At 40.7% G+C, this 20986-nt stretch overlaps 1 protein-coding gene across 17 annotated transcripts in view; it reads right to left on the reverse strand.

Moving 5' to 3' along the window:
- The window catches only part of LOC140733570 (dystrobrevin beta), a 494877-nt gene that overhangs the window by 85148 nt on the left and 388743 nt on the right, over positions 1-20986 (reverse strand). For all 17 annotated transcript variants that reach the window (XM_073057088.1, XM_073057083.1, XM_073057081.1 and 14 more), the window contains one exon: positions 18611-18724. In XM_073057088.1, the coding sequence (XP_072913189.1) occupies positions 18611-18724 (114 nt within the window). The remainder of the gene's footprint in view (positions 1-18610; positions 18725-20986) is intronic.

The following is a 20986-nucleotide window of genomic DNA, read 5'->3' on the forward strand; positions in this document are numbered from 1 at the left end:
CAAAAAAATCTTAGTTATTTGACAGTCATCTTTTCCTTTGTGACAAAATACAAATGGAATTTAGCACTTCTCTGCTTCATCTGACAACAATATAGAGACCTCAGAACATTTGGACCATAAAGTACTTGCATAAAGACTGCTTTTACTAGAACAGTTCAACCAGACATTAAAAATGACCCTGGTTTCTATAGTACAAAATACAGTGATAAACAATCACTTTAAAAAAGATATAGCTTCAACTGCCTTTGGTTTTAAGATGGCACTTACAAGAAACATCAAATTTTTTTTATTGAAACAGCACTGATAAAACAAGTTGCTGGATCAATCATGATAACGTTCATAGAAACATCGAAAATAGGTGCAGGAGTAGGCCCTTCGGCCCTTTGAGCCTGCACCGCCATTCAGTATGATCATGGCTGATCATCCAACTCAGAACCCTGTACCTGCTTTCTTTCCATACCCCCTGATCCCTTTAGCCACAAGGGCCATATCTAACTTCCTCTTAAATATAGCCAATGAACCGGCCTCAACTGTTTCCTGTGGCAGAGAATTCCACAGAGTCACCACTCTCTGTGTGAAGAAGTTTTTTCTCATCTCGGTCCTAAAAGGCTTCCCCTTTACCCTTAAACTGTGACCCCTCGTTCTGGACTTCCCCAACATCGGAAACAATCTTCCTGCATCTAGCCTGTCCAATTCCTTTAGAATTTTTAGAATTTTATACGTTTCAAATCCAATCCCTTTAGAATTTTATACGTTTCATCTCGGGACTTGATGCCCTACAACTGATTCAGTCCATAACTTTAAGTTAATTATGTTCTTATATTTAAATGCAGCCAACAAAAATGATCAGTTCCAAAGCAAATTAATTTCCCAAATGTTATGAATTAAATAAAAACAGAAAACAACTGGAAGCATTCAGCAGGTCATGGAGCATCTTTAGAAAGACCTGCTTCTCCATCTACACTTGCAAGCTGATGTGCTGATGATTTCCAACATTCTCTGTTTTTCAAACACAATGAAATCTGCGTGTGCTGGAAATCCAAGCAACGCACAGCATAATGCCGCAAGAACTCAACAGGCCAGGCAGCATCCATGGAAACAAGTAAACAGTCATCACTAAGAAGATTATACACTTTAATATGTGGCTAAGGAGTTGGTGTAGGAGGGAAGGACTAGGATTTTTAGATCACCGGGCTCTCTTCCAGGGAAGGTGGGACCTGTACAGATGGGATGGTTTGTACCTGAACTGGAAGGGGAGGAATGATATCCTAGCAGGTAGGTTTGTTAATGTTGCACAGTGGGGTTTAAATTAGAGTTGCAAGGGGATGGGAACCTGATTGTCAGAACATGCAGTGGAAAAGTTGAGAAGGCAGATGTTGGGAAGACATTAAACAAAGTTAGGAATCAGAAGGTTGAGCATGGTGCGACTAGTATCATAAGCTACATATATTTTAATGCAAGAAGTATCATAGGAAAGGCAGATAAAAATGCCAAAGATGAGGCAGCTGGTTTACAAACAGAGGCAATATGTAGCAAAGAGAGGCTGTTGACAGGGCAAAATTGCAGATGAGTTGCAATGTAAAAGGTGGATAAAAGCGAATACAGGAATGAAGGTATTATGGTTGAGTACAGTAGGTGGAATATGGTAGATGAATGTAGCACAATTGCATATTGGCAGGTATATGTTGTTGGCGTTGCTGAATCGTGACTGAAAGATTAAAGCTGGGAGCTTAATGTCCAAGAGTACTCATGGTATTGAAAGGACAGGCAGGAAGACAGAGGGGGCAGCATTGCTCTCTTATTAAAAAAAAAATGAAATCAAGTCATTAGAAAGAGGTAACATAGGGTTGAAAGATGTTGAATTATAGTGGATAGAGCTAAGGAACTGTAAGGGTAAAAGGACCCTGATGGGAGTTATATACAGACCCCCAAACAGTAGTAAGGATGTGGCCCACAAATTACAATGGGTGATAGAAAATGCATGCTAAAAGAGCAATGTTACAGTAGCCATGAAGGAATTCAATATGCAGTTAGGGAAAATCAGGTTGGTGCTGGATTCCAGTAGGGGGGATTTCTAGAGTGCCAATAAGATGGCTTTTTAGAGCAGCTCGTGGTTGAGCCCACTAGGGAACCAGCTATTCAGGATTCAGTGTTGTGCAATGAACTGGAATTGATTAGAGAGCTTAAGGTAAAAGAACCCTTAGGGGTAAGTGATCATAACATGATCAAATTCACCCTGAAATTTGAGGAGGAGAAGCTGAAGTCAGATGTAACAGTATTACAGAGGAGTAAAGGGAATTACAGAGGCATGAGAGAGGAGTTGGCTAGAACTGATTAGAAAAGAACACTGGCTGGGATATTAGAGCAGCAATGGCTTGAATTTTTGGAATCAGTTCAGAAGGCACAGAGTATATAAGCACCAACAAGTAAGTATTTTAAAGGAAAGATGACAAAACCGTGGTTAACAAGAGAAGTCAAAGTCAGCATAAAATCCAACGAGAGGGCATATAATAGAGCAAATATTAGTGGAAAGTTAGTGGATTAGGAAGCTTTTAAAAACCAACAGAAGGCAACTAAAAAGCCATTAAGGCAGCAAAAATTGAATGATTGAATATGAAAGTAAGCTAGCCAATAATATTGAAGAGGATACCAAAAGTTTCTTCAGATACATAAAGTGTAAAAGAGAGGTGAGAACGGATATCGGACCATTGAAAAATGATGCTGGAGAGGTAGTAATGGGAGACAAGGAAACGGCAGATGAACTGAGTAAGTAATTTGTATCAGTCTTTGCTGTGGAAGCCACCAGCAGTATGGTGGAAGTTCCAGGTGTCAGGGGTCATGAAGTGTGTGAAGTTACCATTACTATGGAGAAGGTTCTTGGGAGACTGTAAGGTCCGAGATAGGTAAGTCATCTGGACCAGATGGCGTACACCCCAACGTTCTGAAAGAGATGACTGAAGAGATTGTGGTGGCATCAGTAATGATCTTTCAAGAATCACTAGATCCTGGAATGGTTCTGGAAGACTAGAAAATTGCAAATGTCACTCCACTCTTCAAGTCGGAGAGAGGCAGAAGAAAGGAAATGATAGGCCAGTTAATCTGACCTCAGTGGTTGGGAAGATGTTGGAGTCGATGACTAAGCATGAGATCTCAGGTTACTTGGAGGCACATGATAAAATAGGCCGTAGTCTGCATGGTTTTCTTAAGGGAATATCTTGCCTGACTAATTTGTTGTCATTATTTGAAGAAATAACAAGCAGGATAGACAAAGGAAAAACGATTGATGTTGTCTACTTGGATTTTCAGAAGATTTTTAAACAAGGTGCCTGTTTAACAAGCTGTGAGCCCATGGTATCACAGGAAACACTCTAGCATGTGTAAAGCAGTGGCTGATTGGCAGCAGGCAAAGAGTGGGAATAAAGGGAACCTTTTCTTGTTGGCTGCCACTGACCAGTGGTATTCCACAGGGGTCTGTCTTAGGACTGATTCTTTTTACATCATATCAATGATTTGGATGATGAAATTGATGGCTTTGTTCCAAAGTTCGCAGATGATATGAAAATAGGTGGAAGGGCAGGTAGTTTTGAGGAAGTAGAGAGGGTACAGAAGAACTTAGACAGATTAGGAGAATGGGTAAAGAAATGGCAGATGGAATACAGTTATCAGGAAGTGAATGGTCATGTAGTTTAACAGAAGAAATAAAAGGGTTGACTATTTTCTAAATGGAAATATAAAAATCTGAGGTGCAAAGGGTCTTGGGGATCCTTATGCAGGATTCCCTAAAGGTTAATTTGCAGGTTGAGTCTGAGGTGAGGAAGGCAAATGCAATGTGAGCATTTATTTCAAGAGGACTAGAATATAAAAGCAAGGATGTAATGTTGAGGCTTTATAAGGCACTGGTGAGGCCTCACTTGGGAGTGTTGTGAGCAGTTTTGTGCCCTTTATTGTAGAAAAAATGTGCTGAATCTGGACAGCATTCAAAGGAGGTGCACGAAAATGATTCCAGGATTGACTGGCTTGTCATATGAAGTGCACCTGATGGGTCTGGGCCTGTATTCACTAGAATTCAGAAAAATAAGGAGTGACTTCATTGAAACCTATTGAATGGCCTTGATAGATTCGATGTGGAGAGGACATTTTCCATGGTGGGAGAGTCTAAGACCAGAGGACACAGCCTCAGAATAGAGGGTTGTCTTTTTAGAATGGAGATGAAGAGGAATTTCTTCAGCCAGTGCATGGTGAATCTGTGGAATTCTTTGCCACAGGCTGCTGTTGAGGCCAAGTTTTTATGTATACTAAGGCAGAGGTTGACAGATTCTTGACTGGTTAGGGCATGAAGGGATATGGGGAGAAGGCAGGAGATTGGGGCTGAAGGTAAAATTGGATCAACCATGATGAAACAGTGAAGCAGACATGATGGGCCAAATAGCCTTATTTTGATCCTATATAAAACATAGAAAACCTACAGCACAATAAAGGCCTTTCAGCTTACTAAGTTGTGCCGAACGTATCCCTACCTTAGAAATTACTCCGGTTACCCATAGCCCTCTATTTTTCTAAGCTCCATGTACCTACCCAAAAGTCTCATAAGAGACCCAATCGTATCCGCCTCCACCACCGTTGCCAGCAGCCCATTCCATGCACTTACCTCTCTGCGTAAAAAACTTATTCCTGACATCTCCTCTGTACTTGCTCCCAAGCACCTTAAACCTGTGACCTCTTGTGGCAGCCATTTCAGCCTTGGGAAAAAGCCTCTGACTGTCCACACAATCAATGCCTCTCATCATCTTATACACCTCTATCAGGTCACCTCTCATCCTCCATCACTCCAAGGAGAAAAGGCCAAGTTCTCTCAACAAAAGGCCGAGTTCACTCAATATCTTATGATCAACTATTTACTTTTTTCAATATATGTTGCCTGGCCTGCTGAGTTCCTCCAGCATTTTTGTGTTATTCTTTATTTTTACTCAATTTCTGGCACTTTTTTAAAATTTTCAGTTACCAATTAAAGATATGATTGTGTCCAGTGCATGCAATGAATTTACAACTGAACTCCAGAAACTTGGCTTTAGAATGAATATTTACCTTCGCAAATTCAAAACAGCATATCATGTTAATTACATTGGAAACTTAGTCACACTGGGATGCCTTGTCATCAAAAAGACAAATAAGCATTTTGCATATTTGACTAATTTTTTCTGTAGATAATTTGCGAAAGATTTTATTACAAATTGAGATTTTGAAATAAAATACAAGGTTAGAAATGAGCAAAGAGGTGAAAAGTGATTAAAATCACACTTCTCTGCAATTTTCTGGCAAACAAAACTAATTTGTTGGCATATCTTCACAACTAATACACATCGCACACTCAAATATCTTGGGAAATCCTTGATTGCAAACACCTATTAAGAGCTGTATGTCGATGTACCTTTTATCTGGATGCTGAGTGGACTGAGTGCAGTAACCATTGCACCTTATTTTGGTCAGAGAAGTTAAATGCTTTATTCCAGCAGAGTGTTCTAAAATGCTGAGCCTAACCACTTAATGACTGGAGGAGGACAGTAGAAGGATGCACATGAAAGACACAATATTCAGGCCAAGGGGTCAAAGGGCTACATTCATATTGCAAAAGGGATATATCTGTATTAAAAGGTGAGGAAATCTAATTACTTGTAGAACAAAGACAATATGGGATCCTCTTCAAGGAGTGGTTAATGTCAATGAATTCAGAAAACATGTCTACCCATCATTGAAATTTACAATATAATCAAGTCAAGTTACTTTTATTGTCATTTCGACCATAACTGCTATGTACAGTACATAGTAAAAATGAGACAATGTTTTTCAGGACCATGGTGTTACATGACACAGTACAAAAACTAGACTGAACTACGTAAAAAACAAAAAAAAAACAACTACATTAGACTACAGACCTACCCAGGACTGCATAAAGTGCACAAAACAGTGCAGGCAATAGAATAAATAATAAACAGGACAATAGGGCAGTAAGGTGTCTGTCCAGGCTCTGGGTATTGAGGAGTCTGATAGCTTGGGGGAAGATACTGTTACATAGTCTGGTTGTGAGAGCCCGAATGCTTTGGTGCCTTTTCCCAGACAGCAGGAGGGAAAAGAGTTTGTGTGAGGGGTGCGTGGGGTCCTTCATAATACTGTTTGCTTTGTGGATGCAGCGTGTAGTGTAAGTGTCTGTGATGGCAGAAAGAGAGACCCCGATGATCTTCTCAGCTGACCTCACTATCCGCTGCAGGGTCTTGCAATCCAAGATGGTGCAATTTCCGAACCAGGCAGTGACGCAGCTGCTCAGGATACTCTCAATACAACCCCTGTAGAATGTGATGAGGATGGGGGGGGGGGGGGGGGGGGAGATGGACTTTCCTCAGCCTTCACAGAAAGTAGAGACGCTGCTGGGCTTTCTTTGCTATGGAACTAGTGTTGAGGGACCAGGTGAGATTCTCTGTCAGGTGAACACCAAGAGATTTGGTGCTCTTAACGATCTCTACTGAGGAGCCGTCAATGTTCAGCGGGGAGTGGTCACTCCATGCCCTCCTGAAGTCAACAACCATTGACTTCTCTAACTTCTATTAATGCCCCTCCTCCCCTTCTTACCCCATCCCTGATATATTTAGTTTTTATCCCCCCTCCTCTTTTTTTCTCTCTCTCTGCCCATCACTACTCCCTCTGATGCTCCCCTCCCCCTTTCTTTCTCCCTAGGCCTCCTGTCCCATGATCCTTTCAATCACCTTTCCAGCTCTCAGCTTCACTCCAATATCTCCGGTCTTCTCTTATCATTTCGCATTTCCCCCTCCTACTTTCAAATCTCTTAGTATCTTTCCTTTCAGTTAGTCCCGACAAAGGGCCTCGGCCTGAAACGTCGACAGTGCTTCTCCCTATAGATGCTGCCTGGCCTGCTGTGTTCCACCAGCATTTTGTGTGTGTTGCAATCATCTCTTTCGTTTTGTTCACATTCAGAGACAGGTTGTTGTAAACACCTTTGTTGTGAAATTAGTGAAATGATGAATAAACTACATTTCTTAAAGGGGAAAAGTGGAATTAGCACACAGAAGAATTGGAAATCATGCAGAACTTACATCATGCATAGTGACTAAGAAGCCGAACTGTATTGGGAGACTGGCAATCTCTGCTCCCAAGGAATGCCCCCAAGCTCAACAGAGGCTGGGTGTATAAGTGACTTTAGTCATAAAGAAAACAATCTCTTGCCAAATAAGATGCTACTAATTTTCCTAGTTCTCAAGGAAATCTTCCATTAATTAAAATAATGTCAACTTTTTTTGATCTCTGTCTGGCCAGTGTTTACTTCACCCGGGCATTTCACCTTAACTTGGAGTGAGATGTGCCTTGTATCAGATCAGCTCAACTGAAATCCACAGGCATTCTCTCTACAGCAGAAGTCAGAATCTTTCCCCCATTTCAATCTGCTACTTTTTCCTCTCCCGCCTCTGTCAGTTTGCTTGAAAATTTGCTTTCCCACTTCTACTTTTGATATGAGTTTTGCTCAAAGTATTTTGTCTTTTCCAATCACCACAGTGCCCTTCACTTGTTGACTGCTGCATTTCTGACACTGGGAGAACTCGCCAGACCAGGTGATACCCATGAATAGTAAGGCTGATGAAGTTCTGAGCACCAGTGGACCATGGTTTACATGTCCAAAGATCCCTGAAGGCAGAATTCGGTGCTGACTTGTGTTTGTCATATTTGTAATGTACTTTCTACTGCATCAAAAACCTAATCTTCATGGCACTTATACTCTGGACATTTATGACTATTGACAATAAATTTGAACGTGGAACTTGGAACAGGTGGGTGAGTTGGTGAAGCGGTAATGCAGAATGCTCATCTTCAACAGCTGGAGCGCAGAGTACAACAGCAGAGAGGTTATGGTACAACGAAACAAAACATTATTTAGACAACATCTGGAGCTCTATGTGCAGTTCTATGGGATCAATATGACTTCTCTGGAGAAAGAGCAGAGGAGACTCACCAGGACGTAGCCTGGGATAAAGTGCTTATGTTATGAGAGACCAGATAGGTTGGCACTGTTTTTCTTGGAGCAGAAAATGATGAGGGAGGACCTGAGTGGGATGCAGAAATTTATGAAGGACAGGGATAGGATGAATAGTGATAAAATCTTACCCTTTAACAGAGCCGTCTAATACTCAAGGGCATTGGTTTGAGTTAAGGCAGGGTTCTGAAGAGAAATTTTACCATTTCAGAAAGTGTTTGAAATCTGGAATGCACCCTCTGAAGCAGCAGTAAACACAGGTCAGCCATGATCAAATGGCAGCGGAGAAATTCTCAATGGACAAATAGCCTAATTCTGCTCCGATGTCTTCCAGCTACTCTCACTAGATGCGAGAAATATTTCGATGAGCACTCAAAACACTTCCATAGTATAGAAGGCAGGGGCTCTGGAAAATGAACAGTTCCTGACAGGCATTATGGACATGGATGGTGAAACAGCCTGTGCCGTACAACATCCTAACTACAAAAGGACACCACCTATATTTGTTATGAAAGAGTCTTCATAATTAGGATGGTGGTAAATATTGGTAGCTCGGGTTGAGCCGATCACCTGTGGAGACTGCAACAAGAACTACGCTGGCCAGACAAGATGTAAACTCTCAAGTCATTTACAGGAACACAAACTGGTGGCACGACCCACTGTCGTTGATCTCGGTACTTGAAAACCATGAAGGACACCACTTTAACTGGGACATCACAGACATTCTGGTGCAGGCAAGCTTGAAGCAGGCATGAGAACTTTTAGAAGCATGGTTCTCTTTTGATAACTCCGTAGACAAACATATTGAAATAGACGCCATCTACGAGCCCCTAAGAGCCAAAGAAATGCAAACCAATAGAATTCAAAGGACAACTGAAGGGGTAGCCAATCAGGACTGAGGCAAGCAAATGGGGCTCTATATAAATGCGAGCACTCCCAGAGAGAAACCACAACAGCTGTGCATTGAGGATGTCGCCTCGACTGGTGATGAAATGTCTGCATGCTAATTGCCAAGCTCAGCGAACACATCAAGTGTCTTCACAATTCCATATATTCTGCTGTAGAGGTTCACAGCTAATCCTTGTAAACAGAAGCACCTAATGAAATATGACAAATGAAACACTGCTGCATTGTAAGGAATGTTTAGCATCTTTGAGCATTTAACTGGCACCTTTAAAAGTTCAGGCTTTATAATCATTGTGTCTTCCTGATGTGGTTTGTTTATTTCTAATTACTAGATCTCACGGCTTAATTGAAAGTTCACAGCTGTCGTTGATTACTCAAAATCGTGTTATTAAGCAATTAGTTTTCATCATTAGAATGACCATCTTATATCATTTGCACATTTCAGTCAGTTAGAAGCAGTTCGTTGGAAGTCGAAGGAGTTTTGATCAATATTTGAATCTGCTTTTTGTGAGAACGGTGTGAGGTAATGTCTTTTTACACTGGCTCCTTGCATACTGTAATGCACTGGTGAATAATAAAATGCCTTCATCTATAGCTATGCCAGGACTGGAGTTATCTATCTAGCTTAAGAAAATAGGGAAAATCTTGAGTGAGGGCTGAATAACAATACATTGTCTTTATTCATCAAAATGAACATTTTTTTTGTGAAGGTGAGGAGATGCAGTAAAACTCAATGTATGTTTGATTCCCCTTTCCGATTCTGTACTCATTTCTGGTTTTCAATGGAATTAAAGAAATGTTGATCAACTGAAGGGAAGGGACTCATGACTCTGAATGTAACTTTAATATCCCAGACACTGTGACAGAAGCGGCATTGCACATCAGAATTATCTAGTCTAAATTTAGTCAGTGAGAAGAGCAATTATGGAAATCATAATACCTTTCCTTGTATTTCTGATTAATGATATTTGCACAGATCTTCAAACAGAATGGCTGACTCAACAGATTCCAGCTAATTGGGCCATCAGTTAATCAGGGCTGCCATTTATCTGGGACAATTCTTGACGACTAAAAACTAAATCAAGAAAACAGTTTTTCATAGATGCTAAGTTCCTCCAGCATTTTGTGTGCGTTGATTGGATTTCTATCATCTGCATATTTTCTCTTGTTTATGCACTTCACTTATTTGGGACACTATGCAGCTTAAATGGGGCAGGAAACTGTTGCCAAACAGTGTCTTAACTAGTGTTAGTTGTGTACACTTGCATAGCACTGCATGGTTAGAGTGGTCATTTTTTAAATAACGTCAGTCGTGTGTACTTGTGTTCAAAAAGCAGTGATCTTTGTCACTCATTGTCGGTAAGAAATAAACACCAAGACCACTTGTAACTGTTATGCTCACCAGAGTTTTGAGCATTCAGGCTTGGAGGTGCTAGAAACGGCCGGGAGCTAAAGTGAAATGATTTCACTACTTCAACAAATTAGGAATTCCGAAGGTATTGGCAATCATCTTGAATGTTACAGTGAAAATGAAGATTTGGAGGATGCAAACATCCAAAACATTGTATGGAGGCCGTCAATTATTTGCACTGTGTTGATTTTACACATTTACACTCTAAAGAGCACTACAGATGAATACCTTCACTGATAACTATTAGGAACTAATACACAGTTTTATAATATGTAGAGCTATCAATAGCATTCTAATCTGTTGGGCATTTCATTTAAATACATAAATTGTTAATCAGATAAATATTAGTTTGTATATACTTTTTTCTTTTTAACTATTTCCATGAAATTTCTGCTAATTGGGGAAGTTGCTTACTTGGGCCAGAATGTACTGGTCCCAGCGTGTCCCAATTAATCGGAATCCACAGTAATTGGCTAAAGACAGAGTGCCTTTCTAGCTTCATTAGTTGCACAGTGACTGCCTTCCTAAATGGGTTTCAAAGGTACTTATTTGCCCTCAGGATACAGTTTATGTGAAAATACCATTCAAACTAGCTCAGCTGATAAAATAACTTGACTACCTGAGCAAGATGTCAATGTGTCAAAATGATTGCTTGGCACAAATAAAATTATCAGGTAAAAATAATCCTAAAATAATTGTGAAAGTATTTGAAAAGGATTTAGATGTTCGTTCTGCTAAGGCAATTCATTGCCTGGAGGAGTCAGCTGGTTGTCTTCTAATGGAGCCTGATTAATTCACACTGAGTCCATCAGGCAAGAAGTAATCTCTTACTTATCAGAAGGAAGTAAAACAGAAAACTACATCAAGATGTTCAGGAAAGTAACTTTTTTCTTGAGGATTTATTTTTAGAAATAATTTGGCTGAAATGATTCATCTCTTCAAGCATCATTCCTTTCTATCTGATTCTTATCCATGAACTTATAAAGAGAGCATGATTTTAACTTCCACTCATTCTGGAATAGCTGGGAGACGCAATCCATAGAACCCACCAGCAGAGGGTGTGAGTCAGGTGAAGCGGTCAATCTGTGTGGCATCTTACTCCACCCTGTGGTTTCATTGAGAACGAAAAAGCAGAGTTTACGTAAAGTAACTAAGGTTCCAGTGCTGAACATTGCAGGCACTGCAATAGCAATAACCAAACAATAAGTTGGAACATGGGATATTCATTTACTGTTAATCAGTAAATACGTTATGGTAAGCCTCCTCCTGTGACAGATAACTGGATTAAAAAATACAGAATATTTATACAGCTTTTTAATCTGTGGTGAAGAGCAATGTGTTCTTTTAAATAATTGAAAACTTACATAAATGGACAATATAGTTAAGAAAAAGGAGATTCAAATCAGAATTTATTCTTTTACTGAAACATCAGTGGCATAGGTTACAGACAGATGTCTCCACAGAAATTGGGTATTTCTTAGACTTCAGAGGTTAGTGCTATCACAGTATCAAGATAAGCACCACCTTTAGTTCTTACAATACAAATTAAAGATCACTTTAGGCACTTAATTTGATAAAATAGACAGATAACTGCCTAGACAGAGCTGCCGGTGAGCTGGTGGTTCCAGGAAATTATCCCTGTCAGTGAAGTGCTCAGGACAACCTCTTTTGGACTTCTCGGTTTATAACAACAATAACTGTAATTTATAACTTAGAGATACAGCACAGTAACAGGCCCTTCTGGCCCAATGAGTCTACACTGTATGATTACACACATGACCAATTAACCTACTGACCCGTAGATCTTTGGAATGTGGGAGGAAACCAGACCATATGGAGTAAGCACATGCAGTCACGGGGACAACATGCTGTACGAACACCTAACAGACAGTGGCGGAAATTAACACGGGTTGCTGGTGCTCTAATAGTGTTACACCAACTGCAACATACAGGTGTATGCATTACGTGCATCTGACCTACTGCCCTGCTCCTGAACTCAGCACTGGGCACAGAGGACAATATGAGTCATGCCAAACTGTGTGGACAGATAGTCAGTAAACGGCCAAGGATGGCTCAAGTAGCTAGAATGATCTACTTATTAAATGAACAACCCTGGTGGCTTGCTTTATTTTTTATTTGACTTCAGGTTTTTAATTAATTTCTATGATTTCAGTATTATGCAATGTTTAAAATGATTTTGATCTATTTCCAATCTCAGAGATGTTTAAAAACAGCTAAACAGGTGATTTATAACACACACCTTTGTTAAGGAAGATCGGGGGCATGACATCAGGATCCAACACTTGAGGCCGAGTCACCTCCCGTAGTCCAATCTGCTATGCTAGATGGTAACAATGCTGCGGTTTGGAGCTCAGTTCAACCACAGAAGGTTGCTGTGACCTCCGGCACAAGGATTGTGTGCGAATAAGTAGCAAGTTAGATCAAGCATCATCTTGTGCATTAAAATGGGTTGAGCCTGCCAAAGTTAGATTTGTTGTTTCATTGATTCCTGATCAATTCAGCCAATTAAAACTGGATGTAGGTGAAATCTGGGCCACCCATTTTGCTATAACATTAACTGCATCTCCCTTACCTTCCTCCTCCCCACTTAATAGCTCCAGGAATGAAGTTCAACCCTGACCCAGGTACTGTCCGTATGGAACATATACGATCTTCCCTGTGACCGTGTGAGTCCCCTCTCCCCTGGATGCTCCTGTTTCCTTCTGTATCCAAACACATGGGGTTGCTAACATTCTGGTAGGAGTTGATAGGAATGTTGGGAAAGCGGGATGTGGGAGAGGACATCAATTGGAAAGTATTGAAGGTAATGTGAATCAGTGTACTGCAGGTGTATGTGAGCAGCTAGTGGAACTCCTGTTACTTTGCATCCCGACAGAATTTGCACAATTTCCCTGCAGCACTGCAGGTTTACTCCAGGTTCTCCGGTCTCCTCCCACATCCCAGAGATGTGTGGGTTGGTAAGTTCTTTGATGGCTGTAAATTGCCCCTATATATGAGTGGTAAGTTAATGAGACTGTGTGGAGAATATATAATGGGACTAATGTAGGTTTGATGTGAATGAGTGGGTACAGACTCAGCCTGGCAAAGTCATTCTGTACAAAAATGTGTAAATGTGTACAAAAATGCAGCCAGAAACATGGTGCCATTTGTGGAATTTTCACCACAGAGGGACCAGTTTGCATGGAGATATAGAGCACCAAGGGCTATTCTTTCCCAAACAGAGATTGAGTTGGTGGGCTGGGGGGGTAGTGCTTGTGCGATGTACTTTCTATTCAGAGGCAGAAAAATCTGAACATCTTTTAATTGGAAATTATACTGACATTAAGGATATGGATAAATAATATGAAGGGAAGATTACAACAGCCATCCTCAAAGCGAAAGAAGGCTTTACAACACGAGATATTATTTGTTTTTAAAGTGGTCATTTAGATCATGCAAAAATATTGGGAGAGGAAGATCTGAAGGCAATGCAGACAAGTACCACAAAATATGCTTTTGTTTCCCTATCATAACATTTCTATTGGGGAAACTTAAACACAGCCTAGAGGTACATGGGCTACCACTGGTCTGAGAAAGCCATTTCAGTTTATTGACTGAATCTGTGAACAGCGATGTGCTGAGATTAGGTTTTTGATGCACATTTGGAAACTTCAATTTACACACTGGGCTGAAACCCAGGCTAAGTTAATCACCCTGCTTTTATCCTAATAAAAAATTCTCCAAGTACCAAATCAAAATCAACTAGGTGTCATAAATAACCAAAAATACACCAATAAGTAAACAATAGGTAATAACTACAGAATATTTCCTTGCCAATTACAGGATTGATAAGGAGAAACTAAATTGGCCATGTGAAATTAACTGCATCATGGATTTTAACTGCTTTATGCTTCCAATCTATCCACACATAAAGAGGAAAACATAAAGAGCCAAAGGACATGTGGTTTGCTGAACTACAAAGCAGCCTAACTCACACCTTGACTTGACACCATGTCAGGAAACAGACATCTTCTTAAGGTTCAGAAATACCATGTGCTCTTGTGCTTGGTCTGACAAAATGTCACCATCAAACAAGTTTGCAGCTTATGATGTGTAAAACTAAATGGCAATTGCTAACTAGTTGAAACTACAGAATGAACAACCCTAAAGACCATCATCTTACATAGATATTTAAATCAGGAAGGCATGGAAAACATTTACCTTGCTGGGAAGTTCAATACATTATTCCCCATAGGATCAGCAATGATGTCACACATGCAGTAGCTGTGAAAATGCAATGATCGGCCTGAAATGTTGACTGTTTATTCATTTCCATAAATGCTGTCTGACCAGCTGAGTTCCTCCAGCATTTTGTGTGTGTTGCTCTGTATTTTCATCATCTGCAGAATCTCTTGTGTTTATAAAATGCAATGATTGTGTGTTTGTGAAAGTCAGCAAAATATTGATGTTATAATTGAAAGTGCCTCTCAGGACATGAAGATGCCTGATCTTCTACAGCAATGATACAAGACATCTCAACCCAAGTTTGAGGGAAGTCAGATCAGTCACAATCACAAACAAGAGAAAATCTGCAGATGCTGGAAATCCAAGCAACACACACAAAACGCTGGAGGAACTCAGCAGACCAGGCAGCATCTGTGGAAAAAAAGCACAGTCGACGTTTTGGGCCAAAACCTTTTGGCGGGACTGGAGAAAAAAAGCTGAGGAGTAGATTTGAAAGGTGGGGGGAGGGGATAGAGAAACACTAGGCAACAGGCGAAACATGGAGGGGGAGGGACGAAGCAAAGAGCTGGGAAGATTGGGAAGTTGATTGGTGAAAGCGATGGAAGGCCATGGAAGAAAGAAAAAAGGGGGGGGGGGGAAGAAGCACCAGAGGGGGGCGATGGGCAGGCAAGGAGATAACATGAGAGAAAGAAAGAAGAAGAAATTTTTAAATGGAAGAAGGACACTATTATGGCTGACATGTGAAGTCAGAGCCAAAGTAAAAGCAAAAGGGAGGGCATACAAGGAAGCCAAAGCTAGTGGGAAGATAGAGGATGGGGAAGCTTTTAAAAACTTGCAGAAGGAAACTAAGAAGGTTATTAGGAAGGAAAAGATGAATTATGAAAGGAAGCAGGTGACTAATATCAAAGATACTAAAAGCTTTTTTAAGTATATAAAGGGTAAAAAAAAGAGCTGAGGGTAGATATAGGAGCAATAGAAAATGACACTGGAGATATTTTAATAGGAGACACAGAGATTGCACAGGAACTGAAAGTGTATTTTGCATCATTCTTCACAGTGGAAGACATCTACAGTATACTGGACATTCGAGAGTGCCAGGGAAGTGAAGTATGTGCAGTGAAAATTACAACTGAGAAGGTGCTCAGGAGGCTTAATGGTCTGAGGGTGGATAAATCTCCTGGATCTGATGGAATGCACCCTCGGGTTCTGAAGGAAGTGACTGGAGAGATTGCGGAGGCATTAACGATGATCTTTCAAGATTCGATAGATTCTGGCATTGTATCGGATGAATGGAAAATTGCAAATGGTACTCCGCTATTTAAGAAGGGAGGGAGGCAGCAGAAAGGAAACTATAGACCTGTTAGCCTGACATCAGTGGTTGGGAAGTTGTTGGACTCGATTGTTAGGGATGAGATTACAGAATACTTGGAGGCACATGACAAAATAAGCCAAAGCCAGCATGGTTTCCTGAAAGGAAAATCATGCCTGACTAACCTACTGCAACTTTTTTTGAGGAAATTACAAGCAGGGCAGATAAAGGAGATGCAGTAGATGTGGTGTACTTGGATTTTCAGAAGGCCTTTGACAAGGTGCCGGACATGAGGCTGCTTAGCAAGATAGGAGCCCATGGAATTACACGGGAGTTACTAGCATGGGTGGAGCATTGGCTGATCGGCAGAAAACAGAGAGTGGGAATAAAGGGATCCTATTCTGGCTGGCTGCCGGTTACCAGTGGAGTTCCGCAGGGGTCAGTGTTGGGACCTCTGCTTTTTACAATGTATGTTAATGATTCAGACTATGGGATTAATGGATTTGTAGCTAAATTTGCCGATGATACAAAGATAGGTGGAGGAGCGGGTAGTGTTGAGGAAACAGAGAGCCTGCAGAGAGACTTAGATAGTTTAGGGGAATGGGCAAAGAAGTGGCAAATGAAATACAATGTTGGAAAGTGTATGGTCATGCACTTTGGTGGAAGAAATAAACAGGCAGACTATTATTTAGAGAGAATTCAAAATGCAGAGATGCAAAGGGACTTGGGAATCCCTGTGCAGGATATCCTAAAGGCTAACCTTCAGGTTGAGTCGGTGGTGAAGAAGGCAAATGCAATGTTGGCATTCATTTCTAGAGGTATAGAATATAAGAGCAGGGTTGTGATGTTGAGGCTCTTTAAGACACTTGTGAGACCACACTTGGATTATTGTGTGCAGTTTTGGGCTCCTTATTTTAGAAAGGAAATACTGACATTGGAGAGGGTTCAGAGAAGATTCATGAGAATGATTCCAGGAATGAAAGGGTTACCGTATGAAGAACGACTGGGAGCTCTTGGGCTGTATTCCCTGGAGTTCAGGAGAACGAGGGGGGGGGGGGGATCTCATAGATATGGCAATGTTATTTCCCATGGTAGGGGATTCTAGGACAAGAGGGCATGACTTCAGGATTGAAGGACATCCATTTAGAACAGAGATGTGTAGAAATTACTTTAGGCAGAGGGTGGTAAATCTGTGGAATTTATTGCCACGAGTGGCTGTTGAGGCCAAGGCATTGGGTGCATTTAAGGCAGAGACAAATAGATTCTTGATGAGCCAGGGCATCAAAGAGTATGGGGAGAAGGCAGGGGAGTGGGGATGACTGGAAGAATTGGATCAGCCCTGATTGAATGGTGGAGTAGGCTTGATGGGCCGAATGGTCTACTTCTGCTCCTGTATCTTATGGCCTTATAGGGACAAGGGGATGGGAAATGGTGAAAGAGCAGGGGAGGCATTGCTGTCACAATCTTAAGAGAATGGCAGAGCAGCCTTGAATAGCTTACTCTTGTTCCTACTTTTAATCTTGGCAATGTTAAGAAAGAATGGCAGGAAAGTATAATCAAATAGCCATTTGGTTATTTAGTTGTTGTAAAACAAAACTTTGTTAACAGTTCTATAATTCAGTCTATTTTTCATTCTAGCATTTGCTCAAGAAATGGCCTTCAACTTTGATGCAAACAAACAGTAGCGCAAATAATTGCTGAACTGGAAAATAAAAACAGACAGGAACCATCATGTCCCTTTGCCGTGATATAGAGAAAGCCAACTGCTGCATTGTTTTGTATTAGGGATTAAATTTTGGAAAACATTTTGGTGCTCTGGTTCATCAAATAGCTTTGGAATATGAAAGGAAACCCGAGGGATGTCATAATTGACACAAAAAGCTTCATGATTTTATTAGAAGAGCTGTAATGTGTAATCTGGTAATGCTAAGTAAGGCAATGATTAAAATAAATAATAGAATGGATGCACTATTGCTGAGTTAGATAGTACAGTATAATATGCAAAAAATATGAAAAATGCCAACTTACTAACGCAAGTGTAGCTTAAAAAGAAGATGCCCCTTAAATGGAGCAAAAAGCAAGCCTCGCTAAAGAATAATGTATAGCAGGAATCTGTTGGAAATACTGAGAAAGAAGATGGTTAAGTTTTGTGTTTTTCTTTTGAAATTCATGTACGTTCAAACCAAATTTTGTTTTGTGTGATACAGTGATGTGGGAAAGAAAAATTAAAGACAAGAAGAAAATACCTACCTTCAGGTAAATGGCAATTCATTTTTTATAAAATAATCAATACTTGTTTGTTGTACCTTGTGCAGGTGTCTGAAGTGAATAACATAGTTCATGTGCTAGGGACACATCAAACTGTGTATCATTTTAAATATAAAATTCAATTATACAAATACGTACACCAAATAACCATTTTCGAAAACTGATTGAGTGTTGCTGCCTTACGTTACTTACTGTGCCAGGATCAAAACTAATTATAAAGTTCACTGCATATCATGGGAGAGAACACTGCTAATTAACATGACAATTCAGGTAAATGAAACATTAATTCTGCTTCTCTTTCCACAGATGCTACCTAATCAATTCAATATTTACAGTGTTCTATTTACGTCTATAACACTACAATTGCTAGATGTTGACAAGCAATGGAATTAGCTGATATATAAGGGCCAATGAGAGATATGCCAAACCTCACCTCAGTAGCCTCAGTTCAGCCAATAAGGTCGGATTCTGCTGCGCTTTCTCTGGGGTCTGTTGGGAGGCCTGCTCATGCTCCAATCTGAGACGCTGAATTTCTTGCAGGATCTCCCTGAAAGGGAGATCAGAAAGGATTTATTCTCTCTGAAAGATCTGAAGAGAATCACACTAGGTACAGTAAACATACATCACAGATATCCATTTGCACCAATGCGTTTGTGCCTTTCCAGCCTCACCCCAATTTGCAAGGCTTTGACTCCTGACTTTGGCTGTGACAGCATTTCAAACGAAGAACAAATATCTTCTACACAGTCAGTCAAAGTGAAAAATCTCTCCACCTGAACCTTAAAATTCCGGATTCCCTGTTTGCTGATGAAAATGATCCTTCACAAACCCTCTATTTGACAGCCTTTAAATTTTTTTGGTTTTGGCCACAAATCTCTTCTGTATCCATTCCTGAATTGTTACAGCCTGTAATGCAGTCACTGGAGTTCTGGCAAAACTATGGTGCTAGCTTATCTTCCACTCCCCCAACATGTTCATTTTCTGATATCTGAGTATCACAGACAGAGACATTGTTTAATGCTCATCCTTCGTTACCCTCAACAAGGTAGCGATGAGCTGCATTTCTCAACCTCTGCTGTCTTTCAATGAAAGGAATTCCCATATCTCTGGGGTAAGGAGTACAGGAATTTAGAAATGATAAAGCACCAGTGACAAGAGAGGGATCTGGAAGTGAAGTTCCCATGTGCCTGAAACTTTAGGTTGTGGCTCGAGAGGAGCCAATGGCATTGTCTGGGTGAGTAGATATAGTATTTTCGGTAAATGACGTACACAATAGGCATTGTGTATCAGTAGTTCAGGGGAATGCTTGTTGTGGTGGATAGGGTATCCATGGGATGGTGTTGAGCTTTTTGAAGCTGTTGGTACAGCATTTATTCCAGGCTGTGAACAGTGCTCCACCATGCTGTGGAGTTGCGCTTTGTAGATGGTGAAAAGGGGTTGGGTATCAATGCATTGCTTGCCAGCGAAAACCCAAGATCTGTTCAATTGCTCTAGTCACAGTATTTATGTGGCTGGCCCAGTTGAGTTTCTGGTTAATGGTGAAGCACAGGATGTGTTGATATTGGTAACTCAGTTGCAGTCAGGCTGTTGAATGCCAAGGGTAGTTGGCTGCTGACTGTTGACAACCAATACCTAATACTATCATAACATGAACGTTAGTTGGCACTCACTGATCCACAAACTAATATTATGCTGCATGCAGAAATGGACTGCTTCATTTGCTGAGGATTTGCGAATAGAAGTGAATATTGTACAGTCATCAAGCATCTCCACTTCTGACATTATGATGGAAAAGTCTTTGAAGCAGCAGCAGAAGATGGGTAGTCTGACGGAATTCCACAAATAAACTCTGATGATGTACTATGGGCTGAAAAGATCGGCCTACAACTATGTTCCTTTCTGTGATATACGACTCCAACCATTGGAATAATTTCCCCTAGATGGCCACTGGCTTCAGTTTTACAAGAATGTTATTGTTACACTTCTGGTCCAATGGTGCCTTGATATCAAGGACAGACACTCTCACCTCACACCTGAAATCAGCTCTTTGATGCATACTCGAACCCAGGTTGTGTTGTCACCCAGTACCAAGTAGGCCTTAAAAAAACCCAAACCTGTATCAGTCAGCAGGTTGTGATGACAAAGTACCATTTTTTCCAAATAATAATGACATCTTCCATCAATTTACTGCTGATGGGTAGGAACTCGCTTAAATGGCAATAAGCTGGATTGCATTTGTGAAAAAGACACAACTGGACAATTTTCAACACTGTCGGGAAAATGTCAGTGCTGCAATGGTACTACAACAATTTGCCTGGAGGTGCAGGCTTCTGGAATACCAGTCTTCATTTCCACAGCCACAGTGATATAGTACCATAGCACTAGCTATATCTAGTGTTCACAGGCAGAACAATTCCAACCACTGAGCACATCTACAGGAAATATTGCCGTAGAAAAGCAGCATCCATCAGAGATCCTCACCACCCAGGCCATGCTCTTTTCTCACTGCTGCCATCAGGCAGAAGATACAAGTGCCTCAGGACTCACTCCACCAGGTTAAAGAACAGTTACTACCCCTCAATCATCAGGCTCTTGAACAAAAGGGGATAACTACACTCCTATTTCTGGTGTTCCCACAACTGATAGTCTCAACTTAAGGACTTTTTATCTTATTATTTCATGCTCGTTATTTATTGCTATTTATTTATATTTGCATTTGCAGAGTTTGGTGTTCATTGATCCTGCTTACAGTTACTCTTCTATAGATTTACTGAGCATGCCCACAGGAAAAAGAATCTCAGGGCTGTAC

This window comes from Hemitrygon akajei, chromosome 9 (assembly GCF_048418815.1).
Source record: "Hemitrygon akajei chromosome 9, sHemAka1.3, whole genome shotgun sequence".
Taxonomy (NCBI): Eukaryota; Metazoa; Chordata; class Chondrichthyes; order Myliobatiformes; family Dasyatidae; genus Hemitrygon; species Hemitrygon akajei.